Source organism: Thalassophryne amazonica, chromosome 2 (assembly GCF_902500255.1).
Source record: "Thalassophryne amazonica chromosome 2, fThaAma1.1, whole genome shotgun sequence".
In the NCBI taxonomy this organism is placed as follows: domain Eukaryota; kingdom Metazoa; phylum Chordata; class Actinopteri; order Batrachoidiformes; family Batrachoididae; genus Thalassophryne; species Thalassophryne amazonica.
The window spans coordinates 129,445,674-129,469,901 of NC_047104.1; the positions used below are offsets into that span (position 1 = coordinate 129,445,674).

The 24,228-nt window shown below is 40.5% G+C and overlaps 1 protein-coding gene across 1 annotated transcript in view; it reads right to left on the reverse strand.

The window, feature by feature from the left end:
- The window catches only part of samd4a (sterile alpha motif domain containing 4A), a 218,707-nt gene that overhangs the window by 47,995 nt on the left and 146,484 nt on the right, over window positions 1–24,228 (reverse strand). The window contains 2 exon segments of the mRNA XM_034163535.1: window positions 1,852–1,961; window positions 8,663–8,947. Of these exon segments, the coding sequence (XP_034019426.1) occupies window positions 1,852–1,961; window positions 8,663–8,947 (395 nt within the window).

Below are 24,228 nucleotides of genomic sequence, written 5' to 3' on the forward strand. Positions count from 1 at the left end.
GTGGAAAAAGTTTTAGATCTTTGAGTTCATCTCGTACAAAATGGGAGCAAAACCAAAAGTGTTGCGTTTATATTTTTGTTGAGTGTATATCTATATATATATATAGATATATATAGATATCTCCTAAACACAGCCTCGTCATTTGATTGGTGGTTTGTATGTCTTTTGATATGGATTATTCGTACCATTTGCCAGTGTGTTCCATTGACCATGCAATTTTGGTTCTATATGTTTCGTGCTAGGCTTAAAACAAACATGGAGTTTGTTTTGCACGGCATCAGCTACAGACTACACCATCAGGATTGTTTTTTTGAACTGTCTGACTGTTTGCACGTTGCCTGAGAACAATTTCGGACTGGACTGCTAAAGTTCATGTTGAACTGTTTGGAACTTCTTGATCAATCAATCAATCAATTTCAATCAATTTTTTTTTATATAGCGCCAAATCACAACAAACAGTTGCCCCAAGGCGCTTTATATTGTAAGGCAAGGCCATACAATAATTATGTAAAACCCCAACGGTCAAAACGACCCCCTGTGAGCAAGCACTTGGCTACAGTGGGAAGGAAAAACTCCCTTTTAACAGGAAGAAGCCTCCAGCAGAACCAGGCTCAGGGAGGGGCAGTCTTCTGCTGGGACTGGTTGGGGCTGAGGGAGAGAACCAGGAAAAAGACATGCTGTGGAGGGGAGCAGAGATCGATCACTAATGATTAAATGCAGAGTGGTGCATACAGAGCAAAAGAGAAAGAAACAGTGCATCATGGGAACCCCCCAGCAGTCTACGTCTATAGCAGCATAGCTAAGGGATGGTTTCAGGGTCACCTGATCCAGCCCTAACTATAAGCTTTAGCAAAAAGGAAAGTTTTAAGCCTAATCTTAAAAGTAGAGGGTGTCTGTCTCCCTGATCTGAATTGGAGCTGGTTCCACAGGAGAGGAGCCTGAAAGCTGAAGGCTCTGCCTCCCATTCTACTCTTACAAACCTAGGAACTACAAGTAAGCCTGCAGTCTGAGAGCGAAGCGCTCTATTGGGGTGATATGGTACTACGAGGTCCCTAAGATAAGATGGGACCTGATTATTCAAAACCTTATAAGTAAGAAGAAGAATTTTAAATTCTATTCTAGAATTAACAGGAAGCCAATGAAGAGAGGCCAATATAGGTGAGATATGCTCTCTCCTTCTAGTCCCCGTCAGTACTCTAGCTGCAGCATTTTGAATTAACTGAAGGCTTTTTAGGGAACTTTTAGGACAACCTGATAATAATGAATTACAATAGTCCAGCCTAGAGGAAATAAATGCATGAATTAGTTTTTCAGCATCACTCTGAGACAAGACCTTTCTGATTTTAGAGATATTGCGTAAATGCAAAAAAGCAGTCCTACATATTTGTTTAATATGCGCTTTGAATGACATATCCTGATCAAAATGACTCCAAGATTTCTCACAGTATTACTGTATTGATGTCAAAGGATCAGTGACACCAAAATACAAGTCCCTTTTCTCTTGTTATATAAAACAAATAAGGAATGTTTTTCCATTTGTGAAATGGAAATAATATTCCCAGCCCCCTCCACCCATGAGTGATTGAGAGCAGTATTGATTTAAACACGTTCGGCAAATATTTTACAGGCTGAAGCCAATAACCCCACTCCGCATTTTAGCAAAAGTTCTGCTCTGAAGTCAACTTGGTCGTGAAACGATGTAATGATAATTAAAACATCTTTAAAAATACTTCTAAAGAGAACTGTACATTAGAAATGAACCATTTGTAATAGGAACAGAGTGGACTTTTGGGTTTGGCAATACAATGTGCAGACCATGTTGCATGTACAGTGTTTGCGTGAGATAAGAACCTGTGCCTCCAGCTGTTCTTCTGTCAGCGACATCATCTCATCGTAGGTCATGGTGGAGAACAGTGCAGCATATTTATGGAGACGGAGGCTCTTCAGCCATGCAGGAACATCTATAGGGCACATAAAAGTGCAATTTGTTTACAGAAGCTGCAGCTACATTAATCATACCCATAAAAACAATAATACAAGGCACCATTGTCACCCATGACAATGAAGCAAGTTGCTAAATGTAGTTAGACAATATTATGTGCAAGTGTTAAATGATAAGATGTACTCACTGATTTTTGCAAATCATAAAATGTTCAAAACAAGTGGAAAAGCATCTGGTCTTTCATTAGATATGGAAGCCTAAATGTTCTGATGGACACTGAACAAGACACGAGCAATAATTTTTTAAAATGATATTCGTACAAACATGTTTTTTACTAAGTCAATGACACACAAATTGCAATGTTGCATGCTAAAAATCAATCAGTGTGGGTAGGCAGCTTCGCATGATGCTCATTTTATATACGAACCTTCCCTTCCTCAAGACAAGTGTACATACCAAGTAACTAAGGAAAAATGTTGTCAAACTATTATACTTTAAAACTTTCCTTTTTGCTAAAGCTTATAGTTAGGGCTGGATCAGGTGACCCTGAACCATCCCTTAGTTATGCTGCTATAGACGTAGACTGCTGGGGGGTTCCCATGATGCACTGTTTCTTTCTCTTTTTGCTCTGTATGCACCACTCTGCATTTAATCATTAGTGATTGATCTCTGCTCCCCTCCACAGCATGTCTTTTTCTTGGTTCTCTCCCTCAGCCACAACCAGTCCCAGCAGAAGACTGCCCCTCCCTGAGCCTGGTTCTGCTGGAGGTTTCTTCCTGTTAAAAGGGAGTTTTTCCTTCCCACTGTAGCCAAGTGCTTGCTCACAGGGGGTCGTTTTGACCGTTGGGGTTTTTTTTATAATTATTGTATGGCCTTGCCTTACAATATGGAGCGCCTTGGGGCAACTGTTTGTTGTGATTTGGCGCTATATAAGAAAAAAGTTGATTGATTGATTGATTGAAAGCTATTTTCAGGTAGTGCCACCTGGTGGCGCTATATGATGCTACCATTTTCAATTCCAAATTTGGAATGCATGGAGGATTTCTGTATGACTGAGGGATATGTTCTGGAGCATGTCCTACTATGACTTTGGAAAAGCGTAATGGAACACTGTCTTGCCATGTGTATTCTGTTTGTTGGGGCTCTGCTCTGTCTTTTAGATGTTTCTGAACCATCAGGTTGTTGCAACCACTGGACTTTATATGTCTATGCATTACTTAGCTGCAACATTTCTGTGTTTGCATCATTTAATATTGACTTATTAATTGTTATTGATATTATGGCCAAAGCAGGTGGTCACTGCAGTGAGTCTGATCTGCTTGAACTTTCTTCCTGTCATCAAAAATGCCTAAGGGAGTTTTTCCTAGCCACTGTTGCAAATGTGCTTGCTGAGAAGGCAGATAAAGTTAGACCTTCCTCTCGTGATGCACCTTGGGGCAACTTACGTTGTCATTTGGCGCTGTATAGTGAACTGAATTGCCTAACCTTTCCTCTGCAAGATCAATGCACATACCAATTTTAATGTTGATCAGGCACAGCACTACAGAGTTATCTTATGGAAACTGTTTTCAAATGATGCTACTAGGTGGTGCAGATTGTTGCCCATTTTTAATACCAAGGTTCTCATGCCCATGACTAAGACACAGACCACACTGGAAGTAAAATCAGTCAAAGTGTTTGAGTTATTGTGTGTAAACTGAAGCATGACATACAGACAGCACGCAACCTGCTTAATTTTCATTTAACCCTCATGCAACCGAGCTATTTATGACCATGTGGGGTTACTTCTGGCTCCACTGACTTTATATTGGAATACTTTTATATAAATGATTGTTTTATGATTCTTCATATTTATTTCACTTTGGTAATAATCCTGTTGTGTCTGACGATTTGCGGGTGTTCATGCTGGTTATAACGTCGCTCCAACAGCAGTCAGGGCACGGAGTAATCCATCAGATGTGAAAATCCATCAAATGTGAAATGGTAATTTTGTAGCAGAATCCACATCAATAATTTCTTAAGGCAGCTGAAATTGACCCATTTCGGCATTGTCGTCATCTGTACATGACTTTCTCTCGCTCTCAGCTAACAGAGCTTACAGCTAGCAGCGTGCACAGCCGGTGTTCTGTCAATCTGTGCGCCTCGTCGCATAAACTGACAGTTCCTCATCCCGACAATACTGCGCATGCGCAGTCGCGCGGAGGGTTGGCCTGTCAACAAGAATGACATCTCATCAGGGCGCGGAGTAACACATTCAAATGTGAAGCGAGCTAATATTTTGCCACCATTACATCTGATATTATAAAGTCTGAAATCTCACACAATAACCAATCAGATTTGCGGAAAAAAAATGTAATTGGATTAGAGTTTCTAATATATTTGTCCTTCATCCTTTTCATCCTCACTCTGTGCATCAAGAATCAGTCTCAATGCTTGTGCAGTTATAAGTTTTGCTATTCTACATCTGTTGGCCATGCTTCCTTGCAAAACAGTAAAATATAATGATTAGAGTTGGCAAATTACAATACCATCTCAAGCTATAATGTCAAAAATTTCATAGATCTTCCCGTTGTCATGAGTGACCCTGCACAAGTTTGGATTATACTTGCACACAAATCGGCTGATTCTTGCAAAATTCTATGAACAAATGCAGGACAAACAGATTGACAAATTCATGATAGAAAACTTTTTCAGATTAAAATTAGAAAAATGGTGCCCAAAAATATATGCCCGGGGTCAAATGACCCCACTCAGTCACTGGAGGGTTAATGAGCTATAGAGTCTTAAATCACTGTGGTAACATATAATCTATACATTTTGTCTACACACAACAAACATCACTTACTGGAGTACATACCACTGCTAAGGGGGCAGTAATCCACACAGATCTGCTCTGATTAGTACAAAACTACATGGGCCAACAGTGTAGTGATACATACATGATCAAGATATGTGCATTAACTTTGAACATATTCAAAATCAGCCTTACTTTGTAAATGAGTGAAAATTAACTCAAAATCATCAATTATCACCAACATTTAAAATTAGGTCATCAGCATATTTTAAGGTGTTGTGCATAATGTATCTGATGAACACTTGGCTTTCTATCACTTCCCTGTTTGAAATGAACACCTGAGCAAGGTGTGTGAAAATGTCACTTTCTAGTCACGCACTGTTGCCATCCACACCTTAAGAAAAACATCTGATGCAGGTGTTCCAATCTTCTGAAAAAGAATATGAAGAATGCACGTGTTTACGCAATCTGAAGCAGAGAAGCAAATCTAGCAGATACTTTGATAGGTCCTATCTAGAAAAACTGCTAGTATTAATGAAACATTAGTCTTGATCTTTTCAAATGTGATGCCAGGGTGTGAAAACATGTAAGTGGAGTTCTGTAAGGCACATGCAAGATCTGTTCACACCAAGCAGACTAGTGGAGATGCCAACCAACAGTGAGTTGGCTGCTGTCCAGCTCGAGTTGGCCAACGAACATGCATTTGAACACACTGCAAAGACAATAGCAGACAGACATGTAGTGTGTATGGTCTGTGCATGGGCAAGCCATCCTTGTCATTAGGTGGTAAGGTGGAAAATCGCAAACGAAGAAGAAGAAAGGCCTTTGGTCTTCATTTCTATCATACTCCAGCTCATCATTTGCTGTATAATGCACCAAGAATGATCTGGAGGAAGCTGCTGTTGGTACTGACCTCATCAGCACCGGGCCTTCGGGTTTTGGAAGAACAGAGAAAGTGGATGCAAAGAAAAAGGCGAAACCATTTTGTTTCTCAAGAACTGATTTGCTAAAACTGTACAGCCAATCAGCATGCGTGGTCTCACCGACATTGACAACCACTAATTTTAATCAGTGAGAAAGCCACTGCTGAGTGCAGATGACCTGAAGGTACGGGACACACTTTCCTGGTATCGTCATTAAACATGAACAGAATTCAGATTTAGGAAATATCTAATTCAACGTTATCAATTCAACGTTATCATGGACTGTTGTGCGCATGTCTGTGTTGTCTATTAGAACTGGAATGAAGCGCAAAACCATTACTGTGATGAAGAAAATAAAACTGACCTCAAGATCACAATACTGAACACCACATTAAACTGTAAAGTGCCAAAGATCCATAAAACTATGGAAAGAAATCACCATGTTCTACCACCTGACACTTTACAACTGCCAGTGTTTGCAAGATTTATTTTTTGTTTTGTTGTTGGTCAGACTTGGAGGTACTGACAGGAAGGGAGGGCCTCAATTCGCAACATGCTTTTTGCAGAGAAATGTGTGGCACAAAAGTGAAAGTTAAGTGATGCACTCCTTACGTAGGAAATCCCACCAGAGTCTTACAAATCTTGAGCATTTGTTAAAAAATTGCATCAGTAAAAAAAAATAAAAAAAAAAAATAATATATTTTAAATAAAAAAAAATACCCAAAGAGGGGACCATTCAGTTTTAGCGTCACGAAACTGACTGGTGTACATATTGTACATATTTATTGTTAGAATCCCCTCAGTCATCACTGGCACATCTCAGGGTACATGTGCACCCACTATTTTCTTTAAACCTTAACTCCAGTGAAGCATTTCTAAGCTAATAGAGGCCGGGCAAAATACGACCTGCGGACCACAAATTTAGCAGCTGCAGATGTCTGGTGTGAAAGAGGAGTTATTGAGGAGTTTAACTGCACCAATAGACCACAGGAACACTAAGAGGGCATTTCATAAAAACAAGCAAAAATATTCTTTTCAACTTTTGTCATGTTGACAGGAGTCAAGATCTGTGAAACAGATGTCAGCTTCTGACACGTGCTGCCTTCGATAAAAAATTGTGAATGCGAACTTCGATGTGAACAGCGCATCAATGTGGCATCAAGGTGCATTACATTAGACAGGCCTGAGTGGTTTAGGCAATTTATCCGGTACGCTGTATAATTTTGCCTGACTGTAGAGATTTGGACTCCGACTAATCGCGATAACGGCCACTGAGTTTTTCAATCCAGGAAAACTCCTCTGTGAAGCGGCTGTGTGAGTGTGTGTGTGTGTGTGTGTGTGTGTGTGTGTGTGTGTGTGTGTGTGTGTGTGTGTGTGTGTGTGTGTGTGTGTGTGTGTGTGTGTGTGAACCAGTTTGCTGTGGCAGAGAGGGCTGTTCTGAGCTGACGTGACTGACTCTCACTGCTGTTCATGTATTTGTTCTGTCGCCGGTATTTGCAAAGCCGTTGTTTATTTCAGTGACTGCACTGGGGGGAAGGCGGAGGTTCTGTCGTGACCTGAATCAAACATTTGAGAAAGTGCCACATTTAATAATGCTATGATTTTTTTTTTTTTTTTTTTTTGACCAGAGCAGAAAGACAAAATCAGCCAGGTAACGTCATTTACCCAGACTGACTTCAGATATAAGTAAATGAAGTATTTTTGTAAGATGTTTTGGTGCTTTCGTGCTGAGTTTTGTAAATGAGGTAGTGACCGTCCTGAAAGAGCTTCGTGTATTGACAGCGGGTGTGACATCTAGTGTTCAAGAGATGAAACGTCAGCCGCTGACCATAAAGTTATTTAATTCTTTCACCAAAACATCAAATCTAGGCTCGCATCTTAGATATACCTTCCGGCAAATTGTACCAGTAGTTTTGAGATCTGCACAATAAATGTTACATCTGTTTTTATTTTTTTGTTGTCATTTTTATTTATTTATTCTGAACAATTTACCTTTGCTAAGTGACCCATTCAGAAATGCATTATAATTTTTACAATTAAGTTTATATCATGATATATATACCGTTACCGTGAAGGGATTCAATTTATACCACAATATGAATTTTAGGTCATATCATGCAGCCCTAGATAGAACTTTATTAATCCCTTGGGAAGACTCCCTCATGGAAATTGAGGTTCCAGCAGCATTGTATAGCAGCACACAGGGTAAGAAGCACACAGAGCATTAAAAGTGAAAGTAAAAAAAAAAAGAAATCAATAAGGGGCTGTTTTGACTCCAAGAGGTGGAAAAGATTCAGAGAAAGAAGCAGAAGAAAGAATTAGGCTCCTGGACAGGTGATAGACACAGAGTGATGAAATGCATGTCTTTTAAATTGCAACCATAAGAGGGTGCTGTGGAGATGGTAACAAAGTTGTTCTGTAACAAAAAACAAAAATGTCTACAAAAGCATCTTTAGTTCTTTGGCAAAAGCCTCAGTATGTACTGTGCAACACGCAGAGAGAACAGACTGATCAGTAAAAGAATAAGTCCAACCCCACTCCCCCAAAAATCCCCCTTTCCCCAATAAATGCTACCAATTTCAGAGTCTCTAAATAAAAGGGTAAAACATTTTTTTTTAAATTAATTTAATGTTGAAGCACCAAATCAAGTTTGTTTTGCTTATTTAATATAAAATATTCCTGTCTGCTGCCTGGACCTTTCTGAGCTTGGTGCAGGACATAATCTTCTCACATGCATGATGGAAATGAGGAGCAGGTATGGCTGAAGCTACAGATATCTTCAACACCACCTGCTTTTTCACAGTTTATTCCAGAAAAATGATTACAATCCAAGAGCCATATGTGTGATCGTTCGTACACACAAGAACCATGGAATATCAATATAAAAATACTGTTTGTTTTTCTTCTACACAACATTGACATTATGGAGACCTGCTTCTCATTTGCTCATTTACTGAATTATCATCTAGCCCTAGTGACTGCACATGAACCTTTTCAACTCACCCCTCATGCCACTGCCCTCCTCATGGAAAGAACTGCGATGCAGAGCAGAGCCTCCTAAACCAGCCTCCTCCAGATGCTCGCTGCCTCCGCTGCCCGAGGATGCAATGCTGCTCTGAGGAGAAAGTGGGGCGTGGTCTGGGGCTGGGCCTCTAGTACTTCTCAAGTCCTCCTGGGACAGCCACACATGGCCCAGAGGCTGGCTGCTGGGGCCACTCATGGGAGGCGTGAGAGACACAGAGCGCTTCAGGGGACTGTGCTGCTGGCTGCCACTTCCACCCGTTAGGACTGCAAGACACCAGCAAGATGAATCAGGCAGGGGCAGGATGTTAGGCAAGAGTCTGTGAAATCCTGGAGACATCCGACTGGACAACAAAACAAACCGAATATAAAGCCAGAACATATAATTTTGCAAGACACTATTTAACTCATTATATATGTACTGATGAGACAATTTAAGATACTTTGAAACATTATTTTAGTTTTAATATATGATCAGCTGGTAGCAGTGATCAGTCTTGTATGGGCTCCTTTGCCTCCAAAAATAAATACAAATATTTTCATATGCAGCTCTGTTAAATCCCAGAGTAATAGAGTAAATCAGGAAGTACAACAGATTAGTAAGGATGGAGTGAGGATGGCTATGAAGAGGTGGATATTTGCTCTGGAGAGAAGGGGAATGAAAGTTAGCAGGACCCAGACAAAAGTACATGTATGTGAAAGATGGAGAGCAGGGTGGAATAGTGAGGTTGCAAGGAGTAGATGTGGTAAAGGTAGATGATGTTGAATACTTAAGGTCAACTATCCAAGGTAATGGAGAGGTGTGGTAGAGAGGTGGAGAAAGGTGGCAGGAGTGATTCGTAACAGAAGGATATCTACGATATATCAGAATCGCGTTTATTGTCATTGTAATTTGCATTACAACGAGATTTGAGTGCAACTCCAAAAAGGTGCTTTCCGTGGTGCGAGTAATTTTTAGCCAATATAAAAGATAGTGAAATTTAACGGTAAATTATTCAGCAAAATAAAATAAAATAAAATCAATTTTATTTATATAGCGCCAAATCATAAACAGTTGCTCCAAGGCGCTTTATATTGCAAGGCAAGGCCATACAATAATTACGGAAAAACCCCAACGGTCAAAACGACCCCCTGTGAGCAAGCACTTGGCAACAGTGGGAAGGAAAAACTCCCTTTTAACAGGAACAAACCTCCAGCAGAACCAGGCTCAGGGAGGGGCAGTCTTCTACTAGGACTGGTTGGGGCTGAGGGAGAGAACCAGGAAAAAGACATGCTATGGAGGGGAGCAGAGATCAATCACTAATGATTAAATGCAGAGTGGTGCATACAGAGCAAAAAGAGAAAGAAACACTCAGTGCATCATGGGAACCCCCCAGCAGTCTATGTCTATAGCAGCATAACTAAGGGATGGTTCAGGGTCACCTGATCCAGCCCTAACTATAAACTTTAGCAAAAAGGAAAGTTTTAAGCCTAATCTTAAAAGTAGAGAGGGTATCTGTCTCCCTGATCCGAATTGGGAGCTGGTTCCAGAGGAGAGGAGCCTGAAAGCTGAAGGCTATGCCTCCCATTCTACTCTTACAAACCCTAGGAACTACAAGTAAGCCTGCAGTCTGAGAGCGAAGCGAAGGTACTATGAGGTCCCTAAGATAAGATGGGACCTGATTATTCAAAACCTTATAAGTAAGAAGAAGAATTTTAAATTCTATTCTAGAATTAACAGGAAGCCAATGAAGAGAGGCCAATATGGGTGAGATATGCTCTCTCCTTCCAGTCCCTGTCAGTACTCTAGCTGCAGCATTTTGAATTAACTGAAGGCTTTTCAGGGAACTTTTAGGACAACCTGATAATGAATTACAATAGTCCAGCCTAGAGGAAATAAATGCATGAATTAGTTTTTCAGCATCACTCTGAGACAAGACCTTTCTAATTTTAGAGAGATTGCGCAAATGCAAAAAAGCAGTCCTACATATTTGTTTAATATGCGCATTGAATGACATATCCTGATCAAAAATGACTCCAAGATTTCTCAAAAAAATATTACTAGAGGTCAGGGTAATGCCATCCAGAGTAAGAATCTGGTTAGACACCATGTTTCTAAGATTTGTGGGGCCAAGTACAATAACTTCAGTTTTATCTGAGTTTAAAAGCAGGAAATTAGAGGTCATCCATGTCTTTATGTCTGTAAGACAATCCTGCAGTTTAGCTAATTGGTGTGTCCCCTCTGGCTTCATGGATAGATAAAGCTGGGTATCATCTGCGTAACAATGAAAATTTAAGCAATGCCATCTAATAATACTGCCTAAGGGAAACATATATAAAGTGAATAAAATTGGTCCTAGCACAAAACCTTGTGGACCTCCATAATTAACCTTAGTCTGTGAAGAAGATTCCCCATTTACATGAACAAATTGTAATCTATTAGATAAATATGATCTATGCTCTAATCTCTGTAATAAAATTTTATGGTCAACAGTATCAAAAGCAGCACTGAGGTCTAACATAACAAGCACAGAAATGAGTCACTGTCTGAGGCCATAAGAAGATCATTTGTAACCTTCACTAATGCTGTTTCTGTACTATGATGAATTCTAAAACCTGACTGAAACTCTTCAAGTAGACCATTCCTCTGCAGATGATCAGTTAGCTGTTTTACAACTACCCTTTCAAGAATTTTTGAGAGAGAAGGAAGTTTGGAGATTGGCCTATAATTAGCTAAGATAGCTGGGTCAAGTGATGGCTTTTTAAGTAATGGTTTAATTACTGCCACCTTAAAAGCTTGTGGTACATAGCCAACTAATAAAGATAGATTGATCATATTTAAGATCGAAGCATCAATTAATGGTAGGGCTTGAGCAGCCTGGTAGGAATGGGGTCTAATAGACATGTTGATGGTTTGGAAGAAGTAACTAATGAAAATAACTCAGACAGAACAATTGGAGAGAAAGAGTCTAACCAAATACCGGCATCACTGAAAGCAGCCAAAGATAACGGGATGGTTATGAGTAATTTTTTCTCTAATAGTTAAAATTTTGTTAGCAAAGAAAGTCATGAAGTCATTACTAGTTAAAGTTAAAGGAATACTCAGCTCAATAGAGCTCTGACTCTTTGTCAGCCTGGCTACAGTGCTGAAAAAAAAACCTGGGGTTGTTCTTATTTTCTTCAATTAGTGATGAGTAGTAAGATGTCCTAGCTTTACGGAGGGCTTTTTTATAGAGCAACAGACTCTTTTTCCAGGCTAAGTGAAGATCTTCTAAATTAGTGAGACGCCATTTCCTCTCCAACTTACGGGTTATCTGCTTTAAGCTGCGAGTTTGTGAGTTATACCACAGAGTCAGGCACTTCTGATTTAAGGCTCTCTTTTTCAGAGGAGCTACAGCATCCAAAGTTGTCTTCAATGAGGATGTAAAACTATTGACGAGATACTCTATCTCACTTACAGAGTTTAGGTAGCTACTCTGCCCTGTGTTGGTATATGGCATTAGAGAAGGAATCATATCCTTAAACCTAGTTACAGCGCTTTCTGAAAGACTTCTAGTGTAATGAAACTTATTCCCCACTGCTGGGTAGTCCATCAGAGTAAATGTTATTAAGAAATGATCAGACAGAAGGGAGTTTTCAGGGAATACTGTTAAGTCTTCAATTTCCATACCATAAGTCAGAACAAGATCTAAGATATGATTAAAGTGGTGGGTGGACTCATTTACATTTTGAGCAAAGCCAATTGAGCCTAATAATAGATTAAATGCAGTGTTGAGGCTGTCATTCTCAGCATCTGTGTGGATGTTAAAATCGCCCACTATAATTATCTTATCTGAGCCAAGCACTAAGTCAGACAAAAAGTCTGAAAATTCACAGAGAAACTCACAGTAACGACCAGGTGGACGATAGATAATAACAAATAAAACTGGTTTTTGGGACTTCCAATTTGGATGGACAAGACTAAGAGTCAAGCTTTCAAATGAATTAAAGCTCTGTCTGGGTTTTTGATTAATTATTAAGCTGGAATGGAAGATTGCTGCTAATCCTCCACCTCGGCCCCTGCTACGAGCGTTCTGGCAGTTAGTGTGACTCAGGGGTGTTGACTCATTTAAACTAACATATTCATCCTGATGTAACCAGCTTTCTGTAAGGCAGAATAAATCAATATGTTGATCAATTATTATATCATTTACTAACAGGGACTTAGAAGAGAGAGATCTAATGTTTAATAGACCACATTTAACTGTTTTAGTCTGTGGTGCAGTTGAAGGTGCTATATTATTTTTTCTTTTTGAATTTTTATGCTTAAATAGATTTTTACTGGTTATTGGTGGTCTGGGAGCAGGCACCGTCTCTACAGGGATGGGGTAATGAGGGGATGGCAGGGGGAGAGAAGCTGCAGAGAGGTGTGTAAGACTACAACTCTGCTTCCTGGTCCCAACCCTGGATAGTTTGGAGGATTTAATAAAATTGGCCAGATTTCTAGAAATGAGAGCTGCTCCATCCAAAGTGGGATGGATGCCATCTCTCCTAACAAGACCAGGTTTTCCCCAGAAGCTTTGCCAATTATCTATGAAGCCCACCTCATTTTTTGGACACCACTCAGACAGCCAGCAATTCAAGGAGAACATGCGGCTAAACATGTCACTCCCGGTCCGATTGGGGAGGGGCCCAGAGAAAACTACAGAGTCCAACATTGTTTTTGCAAACTTACACACCGATTCAATGTTAATTTTAGTGACCTCCGATTGGCGGAACCGGGTGTCATTACTGCCGACGTGAATTACAATCTTACCAAATTTACGCTTAGCCTTAGCCAGCAGTTTCAAATTTCCTTCAATGTCGCCTGCTCTGGCCCCCGGACGACAATTGACTATGGTTGCTGGTGTCGCTAACTTCACATTTCTCAAAACAGAGTCGCCAATAACCAGAGTTTGATCCTCGGCGGGTGTGTCGCCAAGTGGGGAAAAACTGTTACAAATGTGAACGGGTTGGCGGTGTACACAGGGCTTCTGTTTAGGGCTACGCTTCCTCCTCACAGTCACCCAGTCGGCCTGCTTTCCCGGCTGCTCGGGATCTGCCTGAGGGGAACTAACGGCGGCTAAGCTACCGTGGTCCGCACCGACTACAGGGGCCTGGCTAGCTGTAGGATTTTCCAAGGTGCGGAGCCAAGTCTCCAATTCGCCCAGCCTGGCCTCCAAACCTACGAATAAGCTACACTTATTACAAGTACCATTACTGCTAAAGGAGGCCGAGGAATAACTAAACATTTCACACCCAGAGCAGAAAAGTGCGGGAGAGACAGGAGAAGCCGCCATGCTAAACCGGCTAAGAGCTAGTAGCTGCGCTAAGCTAGCGGATTCCTAAAAACACACGAATTGAAAAATGTGGACCAAGTAAAATGTAATACAAGAATTATATACAACTGTGGAATCATATTGCACAGGAAAATTGCACATGGTTTACAGATATTGCACAAGAAACTTGAAAGGTGTGAATTAGAGTGATTTGTTATTTTTCAGTGCAGTGATCGCTCTGGGGAGAAAGCTGTCTATATGAGGCCCTGCGGATATCTAAGAGCAGGTAGTGAGATCAGCTATGCTGTATGGGTTAGAGGTGGTGTCGCTAAAAAAATTACAGCAGGCAGAGCTGAAGATGCTGCAATTTTCTTTGGGAGTGAACAGGATGGACAGGATTAGGAATGAACATATTAGAGAAAGAGCATAGGTAGGACGATTTGGAGATAAAGTCAAAGAGGTGAGATTGAGATGGTCTGAATATGAGCAGGTGAGGGACCCCAGAGTATATAGGGAGAATGATGCTGAGAATGAAACCAGCATGCATGAGCAGAAGAGGGGGCTAAAGAGGAGGTTTATGGATGTGCTGAGGGAGTACATGCAGGTGGCTGGTGTGACAGAGGAAAAAAATGCAGAAGACAATGTGAGATGGAGACCAATGATCTGCTGCAGTCACACTTAAGCCTGGTTCACACGACAGGATTTAAAAATTATCTTTAGGTTTCCAAAACCTGAGAGACCACACACGTGAAGATAAAAAAATCAGGATCTGACAGGTTTGGTCGTACAGTGTGGTGTTCAGCCACACGGTAAGAACAACACCATCACACACGAACAGATTTCACGCAGGAATATTCCCAGCTCAGACAGGAAATCTCCCAAAATCTCTCGAGATTAAACGTGACTTCAGAGTAAACAAACGGAGATACTTTGTGGACTATTTACAACAGAGGGGGAAAAAAATACAAAAAGAAAAAGAAAAGGCGTTCTTTAAAGGAGTGGAGACAGCGCGACCACCAGACTTTGTGGTAAGTCAGAACAGCTGTTTTGATTTGATTTTCCGCTCCATACGTCTGTCACCTCGCTTTCTGATTGGCTGCACGTCACATTCAGCAGGCTGTGAGCTCGTTTTGGTCGGAGGACACAACACACGCTGCGATATCGGGCCCAAAAAAATCCAACATGTTGAATATCCCCGATTTGCGATCGGAGCACTCCAGATGTCCTTCCGAGCAGATCAGAGCGCTCTTAACACCACACACGGCAAGAATATCTGATAAGATTATCTTTAGCGTCATCACAATTGTCGGGGCGTCCTTAAGATTGTTGGAAGGAGAAGATTGGGTCCGATATCGGTCTAATTATCCTGCCGTGTGAATCCGGCCTTAATGAGCGTAACAGGAAAAAAAGGCAATTATGATGATAAAAACTGGAAGGAAAAAAGTCAATCACTACCTTCATGAGTCCACAATTGTCTCCATTGTATATACAGTAGTGTTCAGAATAATAATAGTGTTATGTGACTAAAAAGATTAATCCAGGTTTTGAGTACATTTCTTATTGTTACATGGAAAACAAGGTACTAGTAGATTCAGTAGATTCTCACAAATCCAACAAGACCAAGCATTCATGATATGCACACTCTTAAGGCTATGAAATTGGGCTATTAACAAAAACAAAAAGTAGAAAAGGGGGTGTTCACAATAATAGTGTGGCATTCAGTCAGTGAGTTCATCAATTTTGTGGAACAAACAGGTGTGAATCAGGTGTCCCCTATTTAAGGATGAAGCCAGCACCTGTTGAACATGCTTTTCTCTTTGAAAGCCTGAGGAAAACGTATACGCAGGTGCACAAAATTTTAGGCTGTTCATCTACAATGATCTCCAATGCTTTAAAATGGACAAAAAAAAAAAAAAAAAAGAGACGCGTGGAAGAAAACAGAAAACCACCATCAAAATGGATAGAAGAATAACCAGAATGGCAAAGGCTCACCCATTGATCAGCTCCAGGATGATCAAAGACAGTCTGGAGTTACTTGTACGTGCTGTGACAGTTAGACGACGCCTGTGTGAAGCTAATTTATTTGCAAGAATCCCTCGCAAAGTCCCTCTGATAAATAAAAGACATGTACAGAAGAGGTTACAATTTGCCAAAGAACACATCAACTGGCCTAAAGAGAAATGGAGGAATATTTTGTGGACTGATGAGAGTAAAATTGTTCTTTTTGGGTCCAAGGGCTGCAGACAGTTTGTGAGATGACCCCCAAACTCTGAATTCAAGCCACAGTTCACAGTGAAGACAATGAAGCATGGTGGTGCAAGCATCATGATATGGGCATGTTTCTCCTACTATGGTGTTGGGCCTATATATCACATACCAGGTATCATGGAGCCGTCTGGATATGTCAAAATACTTGAAGAGGTCATGTTGCCTTATGCTGAAGAGGACATCCCCTTGAAATGGGTGTTTCAACAAGACAATGACCCCAAGCACACTAGTAAATGAGCAAAATCTTGATTCCAAACCAACAAAATTAATGCCTCGCAGATGTGAAGAAATCATGAAAAACTGTGGTTATACAACTAAATACTAGTAATCAACTTTTTAATCAAACTACGCTGTTCTTCTGAACAGTGTCTTGAACGTCCCATTTTCCTCAGGCTTTCAAAGAGAAAAGCATATTCAACAGGTGCTGGCTTCATCCTTAAATAGGAGACACCTGATTCACACCTGTTTGTTCCACAAAACTGACAAACTCACTGAGTGCCACACTATTATTGTGAACACCCCCTTTTCTACGTTTTTTTTTTACTAATAGCCCAATTTCATAGCCTTAAGAGTGTGCATATCATGAATGCTTGGTCTTGTTGGATTTGTGAGAATCTACTGAATCTACTGGTACCTTGTTTCCCATGTAACAATAAGAAATACACTCAAAACCTGGATTAATCTTTTTAGTCACATGGCACTACTATTATTCTGAACACTACTGAATGCAAAAATGACTTGATGCATTGAACCATCAACAGTCAACTTTTTTTTTAATACATCAGCTGAAGTTCCAGTCACTGTCACATTGTAAATTTTCCCTGCAGCACCCGGCAATTCTGTGTTATTTCTACGTGTCTGCAAGTTCATCCAATTTTGCAAGAGTGTGAGCATGAAGCTTGGATACGAACCACATTGGGTGACTGACTATAGGGATCACTCAATGCAAGCTCAATGGGACAGCCAACAGCACTGCTCAATGCTATGCTGTGCCTCCTGACTATGGTGGGACAGACAAAAAAACAAACAAAAAAAAATCTAATTTTTTCATGTTCATGAAAAGCTCTCTACTCACGTAAGTTGTTGGTTTTGTAAAAACAGTGTTTGTGCAATCTCTTAAAACCTCTCCTCAGTAAAACCTGTGCACACCAGACATCTGCAGTCTTAATCCAAGAGTGAACAGAAATAAATATAACTATTGTTTTATATTTTCCCTGCATATAAAAAGAAACTGGAATTTCTTTTTGACTTCACACACACACAATGTTCACCAATATGAAATGTGTGAATTTTTATTTTATTTTTGAGCCATGTTATATAAAAGATTAAACCTGCTACATCTTTTCCTCACCTGTGAATCATGTCAAATCACAGGGGAAAAAAAAAAAAACATCTTTGAAATGGATTGGATTGTTTTTAATCATTTTAAAAGTAAACTTGGTCAAAAGTCTGAATTAACTATATTTGGCTTAAGGTTCATTCTTTAAACGAATAAATAAATAAATGTCATTTAAAAAATCCATGTAAAACCTTTAAAATTAATATCGGCCCACTCTCCTGTTGATATCCACCTGGTCTAGATTTAAATTCTGTCCTTGAGTTGATGGTGATTTGCACGTTCACATTGCTTAACAACAACACAGGTTCAATGAGATAGAAATGTGTAAGAATTATACTTCACCTTTTTTTCCTCTCTTCAAAAGTACTATAGGAATAACATGAGACAGGAGTACATGTATGTCCCAATAAGCATCCGCAATGTTCCCGAGGCTACTGGAAGAAAGTAAACCGAAAGAAAAGGTGGTGGAGCCAAAGAGCTTTTTGTGTCGCCACTCTGACGGGGTAAGCTGCCACAAGTACTCCAGTCTCTCTCCTCTTCCTATATGTGGCCCTCTTACTGTTGGCACTATGTATAGGACTTCACGGGCCCCGTTTAAAATAGGTGCCCAGCTAACGTTACAAGGTCCAGTCCCTAAATATTAGCCATTTTCCCTAAATACAGTCTCCCACAAAGGATGCCTTACAAGGGAAAGAAATAGGTGGTATGTGCTGTAGTGGCTTGGGTTGAGATCATATGGGGGGTGTTAACATCATGTTCTACAAGTAGCATCCAGGTTGAGGTGGCTGGACAATTATACTCCTGTAGCCATCATTATAACTACGGACAAATGAGTGTCCAGGCAAGGGGAATCTGGAGACGCGATCGTCAATTGAGAGTAGAACAAGTGCAGTGTTTGTAAAAAATAACTGCATTTATTAACAACGTACATATAGAGCGCATCCGGAAAGTATTCAGAGCGCTTCACTTTTTCCACATTTTTTTTAAATTACAGCAGTATTTCAAAATGAATTAAATAGTTTTTTCCCTAAAAAATTGTAAACACAACACCCCATAATGACAATGTGAAAAAGTTTGAGATTTTTGCAAATCTATTAAAATAAAAATAAAAAAAGAATCACATGTACATAAGTATTCAGTTCCATCCTGTTTCCACTGATCATCCTTGAAATGTTTCTACAGTTTAATTGGAGTTCACCTGGGGTAAATTCAGTTGATTGGACATAATTTGGAAAGACACACACCTGTCTACATATAAGGTCCCATAGTTGACAGTGCATGTCAGAGCACAAACCAAGCATGAAGTCAATGGAAATATCTGTAGACCTCCGAGACAGGATTGTCTCGAGGCACAAATTGGGGGAAGGGTACAGAAACATTTCTGCTGCTTTGAAGGTCCCACTGAGCACAGTGGCCTCCATCATCAATAAATGGAAAAAGTTCTGAAATACCAGGATTCCTCCTAGAGCTGGCCGCCCTTCTAAACTGAGCGAGGCCTTAGGTGAGGTGATGAGTGGGGCGTGACAGTCTTGGCCTCAGATCAGACACAATTCAACCTGCATCAACCATCTTCCACCACACCTTGGGAGAGCCATTCTGGAATGTCTTCTTGGAGCACTGTTTGGATCTGTGAAAAGGACTGATCTGGGGCTGTCATTGCACTTGGTGCAGATTTGGACTCTGAGTAAATATGGCTCCTACTCTTTTGTTTGGGTAGGGTTTAAGCAGTGTTAAGTTTATAAGCAGCTCAGTTTGATACTTTTGCTATTTGTTTGTTCTTGTAAAGTTTTATTAAATTTCCAACTCCGAATTCAATTTGCTGTTGATTTGTCCATAACACAGACCTCCAGCATTCCTCTGTGGAGAGAGGAGAACCTTCCAGAAGGACAACCATCTCTGCAGCAATCCACCAATCAGGCCTGTATGGTAGAGTGGCCAGATGGAAGCCACTCCTTAGGAAAAGGGACATGGCAGCCGACCTGGAGTTTGCCAAAAAGCACCTGAAAGACTCTCAGACCATCAGAAACAAAATTCTCTGGTCTGATGAGACAAAGATTGAACTCTTTGGCATGAATGCCAGGCTTCATGTTTGGAGGAAATCAGGCACAGCGAATGCCTGCAGGTAAGCATGGCAGTGGCAGCATCGCGCTGTGGGGATGTTCTTCAGTGGCAGGAACTGGGAGACTAGTCAGGATTGAGGGAAAGATGAATGCAGCAATGTACAGAGACACCCTGGATGAAAACCTGCTCTTGATTGCAAACTGGGGTGACTGTTCATTTCAGCAGGACACTAACCCAACATATCAAAGTAGTGGCTTCAGGACAATTCTGTGAATGTCCTTTAGTGTCCCAGCCAGAGCCCAGACTTGAATCCGATTGAACATCTCTGGAGAGATCTGAAAATGGCTGTGCACTGACGCTCCCCATCTAACCTGATGGAGCTTGAGAGGTGCTGCAAAGAGGAATGGACAAAACTGCCCAAAGATAGGTGCACCAAGCTTGTGGCATCATACTCAAGAAGACTTGAGGCTGTAATTGCTGCCAAAGATGCATCAAAGAAGCACTGAACAAAGGGTGTGGATACTTATACACGTGCGATTTCTTAGTTTATTTTTTTTTTCCAATATAAATTTGCAAAAATTAAAAAAAAAAAAAATCATGCTGTCATTATGGTGTGTTGTGAGTAGAATTCTGAGGGAAAAAATTAATTTACTTTGGAATAAGGCTGTAACATAACACGTGGAAAAAGAAAAGAGCTGTGAACACTTTCGAGAAGCACCATACTTAACCTTGATCTATCAAATATTAAATTCCTGAGAGAAAGAATATCATACTGTCAATGCAGTTATGATATGGTATATCTTTGTGTACTACAGCACCACATTACGGTTTACCTCCACCAAGGCAAACCGTTTAGTGCCTCCCCCCATTCAAGTTTGTTGGTTTTGTTTAGTTTCCGAGTGGTATCACACGTAACTGCAGACTAGTGCCATGTGTCATACATTCACAAACCATAAATTATCTGGACAACAGTTCCAAATTGTCTGTGGTGTACTCAAAAGCATGTATTTTTATATTTTTTAATTCTGATTACAGCAGCATCTACTCACGTTGTCCTTCAATCCTCTGCCGGTGACTCAGGTAACTGAAGTGAAGAAATCCGGAGAGGTTTTGTGCAGGAATAAAGCTGCTAAAGGGATCTTCCTTGGAACAGTGAGCAAGGCTTTAGATGTGCCTTTATTTATAAACCCTCAGCTGTTTCGTTCATCTCACAGAAAAAAAACAGCCCTTGCATTCTTGTCTGGAAATATCCCACTCTGACCATAGTTATGTTCAATTTCAACAACCCAGCCCTCCTCTGTCTGTGTTGTCTTTCCCCTCATACAGTGTCTGTAGTTACTCGGCAGCCTGTTCAGCGTGTAGTTAGGTTGACAAGCGTTAATATCCCCCAAGTATCGATGACAGTTTGTGCGTTCAGGATGTATTTAGGTAATGCAGTTAAGGATGTAATGTTTTCCGTTTCTGAGCATGTTTTGCAGGATTAATAAAAAATTAATGATTATTCACCAAGCGTCATGGATGACTTAGGTCAGATCCAGACACACCTCTGCCAGCTGTGTGCAGGGCTGTGACTGTTCAACAAAAACAGAAGAGCCTTTTACATATAAATGACGAGTGGGGATTTTTCATATAACATTTAATTTAGTAAACAAAGGGCGGCGGCACGGTGGTTTAGTGGTGAGCACTGCTGCCTCACAGCACGAAGGTCCTGGGGTCACTTCCTGCCTGGATCTTTCTGTGTGGAGTTTTGCATGTGCACATGGGTTCCCTCTGGGTGCTCTGGCTTCCTTCCACTCTCAAAGACATGCAGGTTAGATGAATTGGTTAATCTAAATTGACAGAAGGTGTGAGTGAGAGTGTGATAGTTTGTCTATATGAGGCCCTGCGATAAACTGGCCTCCTGTCCAGGGTGTACCCCACCTCATGCACTATGACTGTTGGGATAGGCTCCAGCCCCCCCCATGACCCTTGATAGGAGTAAGTGGGTAAAAAAAAGTGAGTCACATTGAGACTGCTGCATTTCAGCTGCTCACGAGACCAAAAAGTGTTACTGCTGTGGTAATATGTTGCAGAAATGACCTCAATTTAACCATTCAATATTTTTATCTCAGCAGAACAAAACTCATACAGTACTATTACAAAGTAATAATAATCAGCAACCCAAAAAAAGTGAGTTGCACTTTAGAAATATAACACAATGCTAAAATACCATCGGCCGTATGACCACTGTGTTCTGTATAATTTGCAGTTTAAGTAATTATTAGGTTCCAAAAACTGAGTTTGCAGCTGAGTTTTAGAGAAGTTTATGTCTTGCTTGTTTTTGCATATTATATGACAAAGAGGGTTATATTTACACACAAACGACATGAAGTTTCCACCTACTTGAGGTGATGGTCTAGTGGTTAAGGCGTTGGGCTTGAGACCAGAAGATCTTTGGTTCAAATCCCAGCCTGACTGGCAAATCACTAAGGGCCCTTGGGCAAGGCCCTTAATCCCCTAGTTGCTCCCGGTGTGTAGTAAGCACCTTCTATGGCAGCACCCTCACATCGGGGTGAATGTGAGGCATTATTTGTAAAGCGCTTTGAGCATCTGATGCAGATGGAAAAGCGCTATATAAATGCAGTCCATTTATTTACCTAGCTAGCAGCATGCGAGTCATCACGCTAACGTCCGTGAGATTATGCCATAAAATTAGGTACAGAATGTGACATTTTAACCACTTAAAATACTTTTTACAATATGTCAAGATTAGCCATCTTTGAACTTGTCCAAGGTATGTGTCCAAAGAATGTTCCCTGTGAATTTGAAGACTGGCAGTAACAGAACTGGACTTATGCTGTACACAGACAGACGGACGCCAGGTCTTCGCAATACCTGATGGTCATATGTGGGCCTCGAGTAAAAAAATCAAAAAAGGAATAAAGGCTAGCTTATCTTAAAGTGACATTTTACTGTGTACACTTGTGAGAGGTCTTACACATAACCATTTCTGTCAACCTGGAAACTGGGTGTAGCTGTGCAGTAACCACTGGGAAGCTCGCAACTTATGTGTCGGGGGATCACTTAAGTACACCCTTATGCTAAATATGAATGAAATTGGTCAACTGGTTCTTGTGACATTGCACTAACAAGGGTGGCAATGACAATACCTTGAATATCTCTCTGTGACTATGAAATTGACCCCAAGGTCATCGTAATCGACTGGCGTCAGGGGGATCACCCAAGTACACCCTTAAGCAAAATAAGAATGAAATTGGTAAATGGATTCTTGAGATATCACACTAACAAACGAAAAAAAGACATACGGGCAGACGGACAGGCTGATTGCTATTTCCACCCTATCTCATACCAGGGAGATAAAAATTAGGCAGGCTGATGGTCACCTGCTAGTGTACATGCTAATAATTGCTAATGCGGCTAAAGTGGTTGAAGTTTAGAAAGATTATACACCGCTCAGTGTTTATGCTGCGATTTCTTCAGTAAGGTTAAAGGAAGCAAAGCAGCCATGGCTCATGTGGAGAGGTGAAGTGATGCAACACACTTTCATAGTTTGGACAAAGATCAAATAACATGCCAAGAATTAGCTGAAGCACTTACTGCTACAGATGCATGACCTGCAAGACCTACATGCCTGCATGCGACACCATCATGCACAACATACATATTACCTGCACTTGGAGAACTGCTGAAAATGCAACTGAATTTCAAAGCAATGCCAAACTGTTATGCAATGCCAACTTTTCCTGTTATAAAATGATATATGAACATGTTGCAAAGTTATACATGAATAGGAATGTTTCCAATTCATGGAACAAAATCAATTAACCCCAGAAAGACTGACTGTCCATCAGGGATGGTCGAATTAATGCATCCATAATTGTGGTTACTGACATCGTGAACTCATCCCTAATCAAAAATAAGGTTAACCCAGGATTCCTGTTGGCACAGTGGCACAGGATATTCAGGAACAACAGTTTTGTAAACTGTTTTGTCATAGATAAATTTTCTTAATTTATTTTTTACAACACAAAATAAAATAAAGGACATTAATATAAAAATATTAGTGATGTTCTGAGATTATATGGCAAAATTAAGTGTCAATTCTACCAAAAACACCAACGTTTACTAACTTTTTGACATTATCTAGACAGATATGCCATCTAAAATTGTGATGAATGCTAAAAGCACTACTTCTCTCTTCTCTTTTCAATCCACTGCCACCAGAATTGTTTTGAGTTGTCACTGTCATTAGGACTAGGGCAGACATGAACGGCTGTTTTTTCATGAATGAATCCATCAACAATTTTACAAGTTAGCTTAAATCATATGACTAACTTTCCTCTAAAACACTGGTTTCAAAAGCTACCGTCGGCCATCGTCATTATCAGGCTATTTTATAAGATGTGGCCAACTTTTTTGGGCCCTCTCCACAGTACCTCTGCACCAATGCACATAAAGAGGAAACTTGTTTAAGAATTGTGTAAAACGTCTGTCTGAAATACATGATAATCAACTGTTCAAACGAAGTGCGACAAAAATTTTCAGTCTAAACCTGAATGTTCATAAACTACAGATTTTGGATCATTTACAACCCCACATCAGAA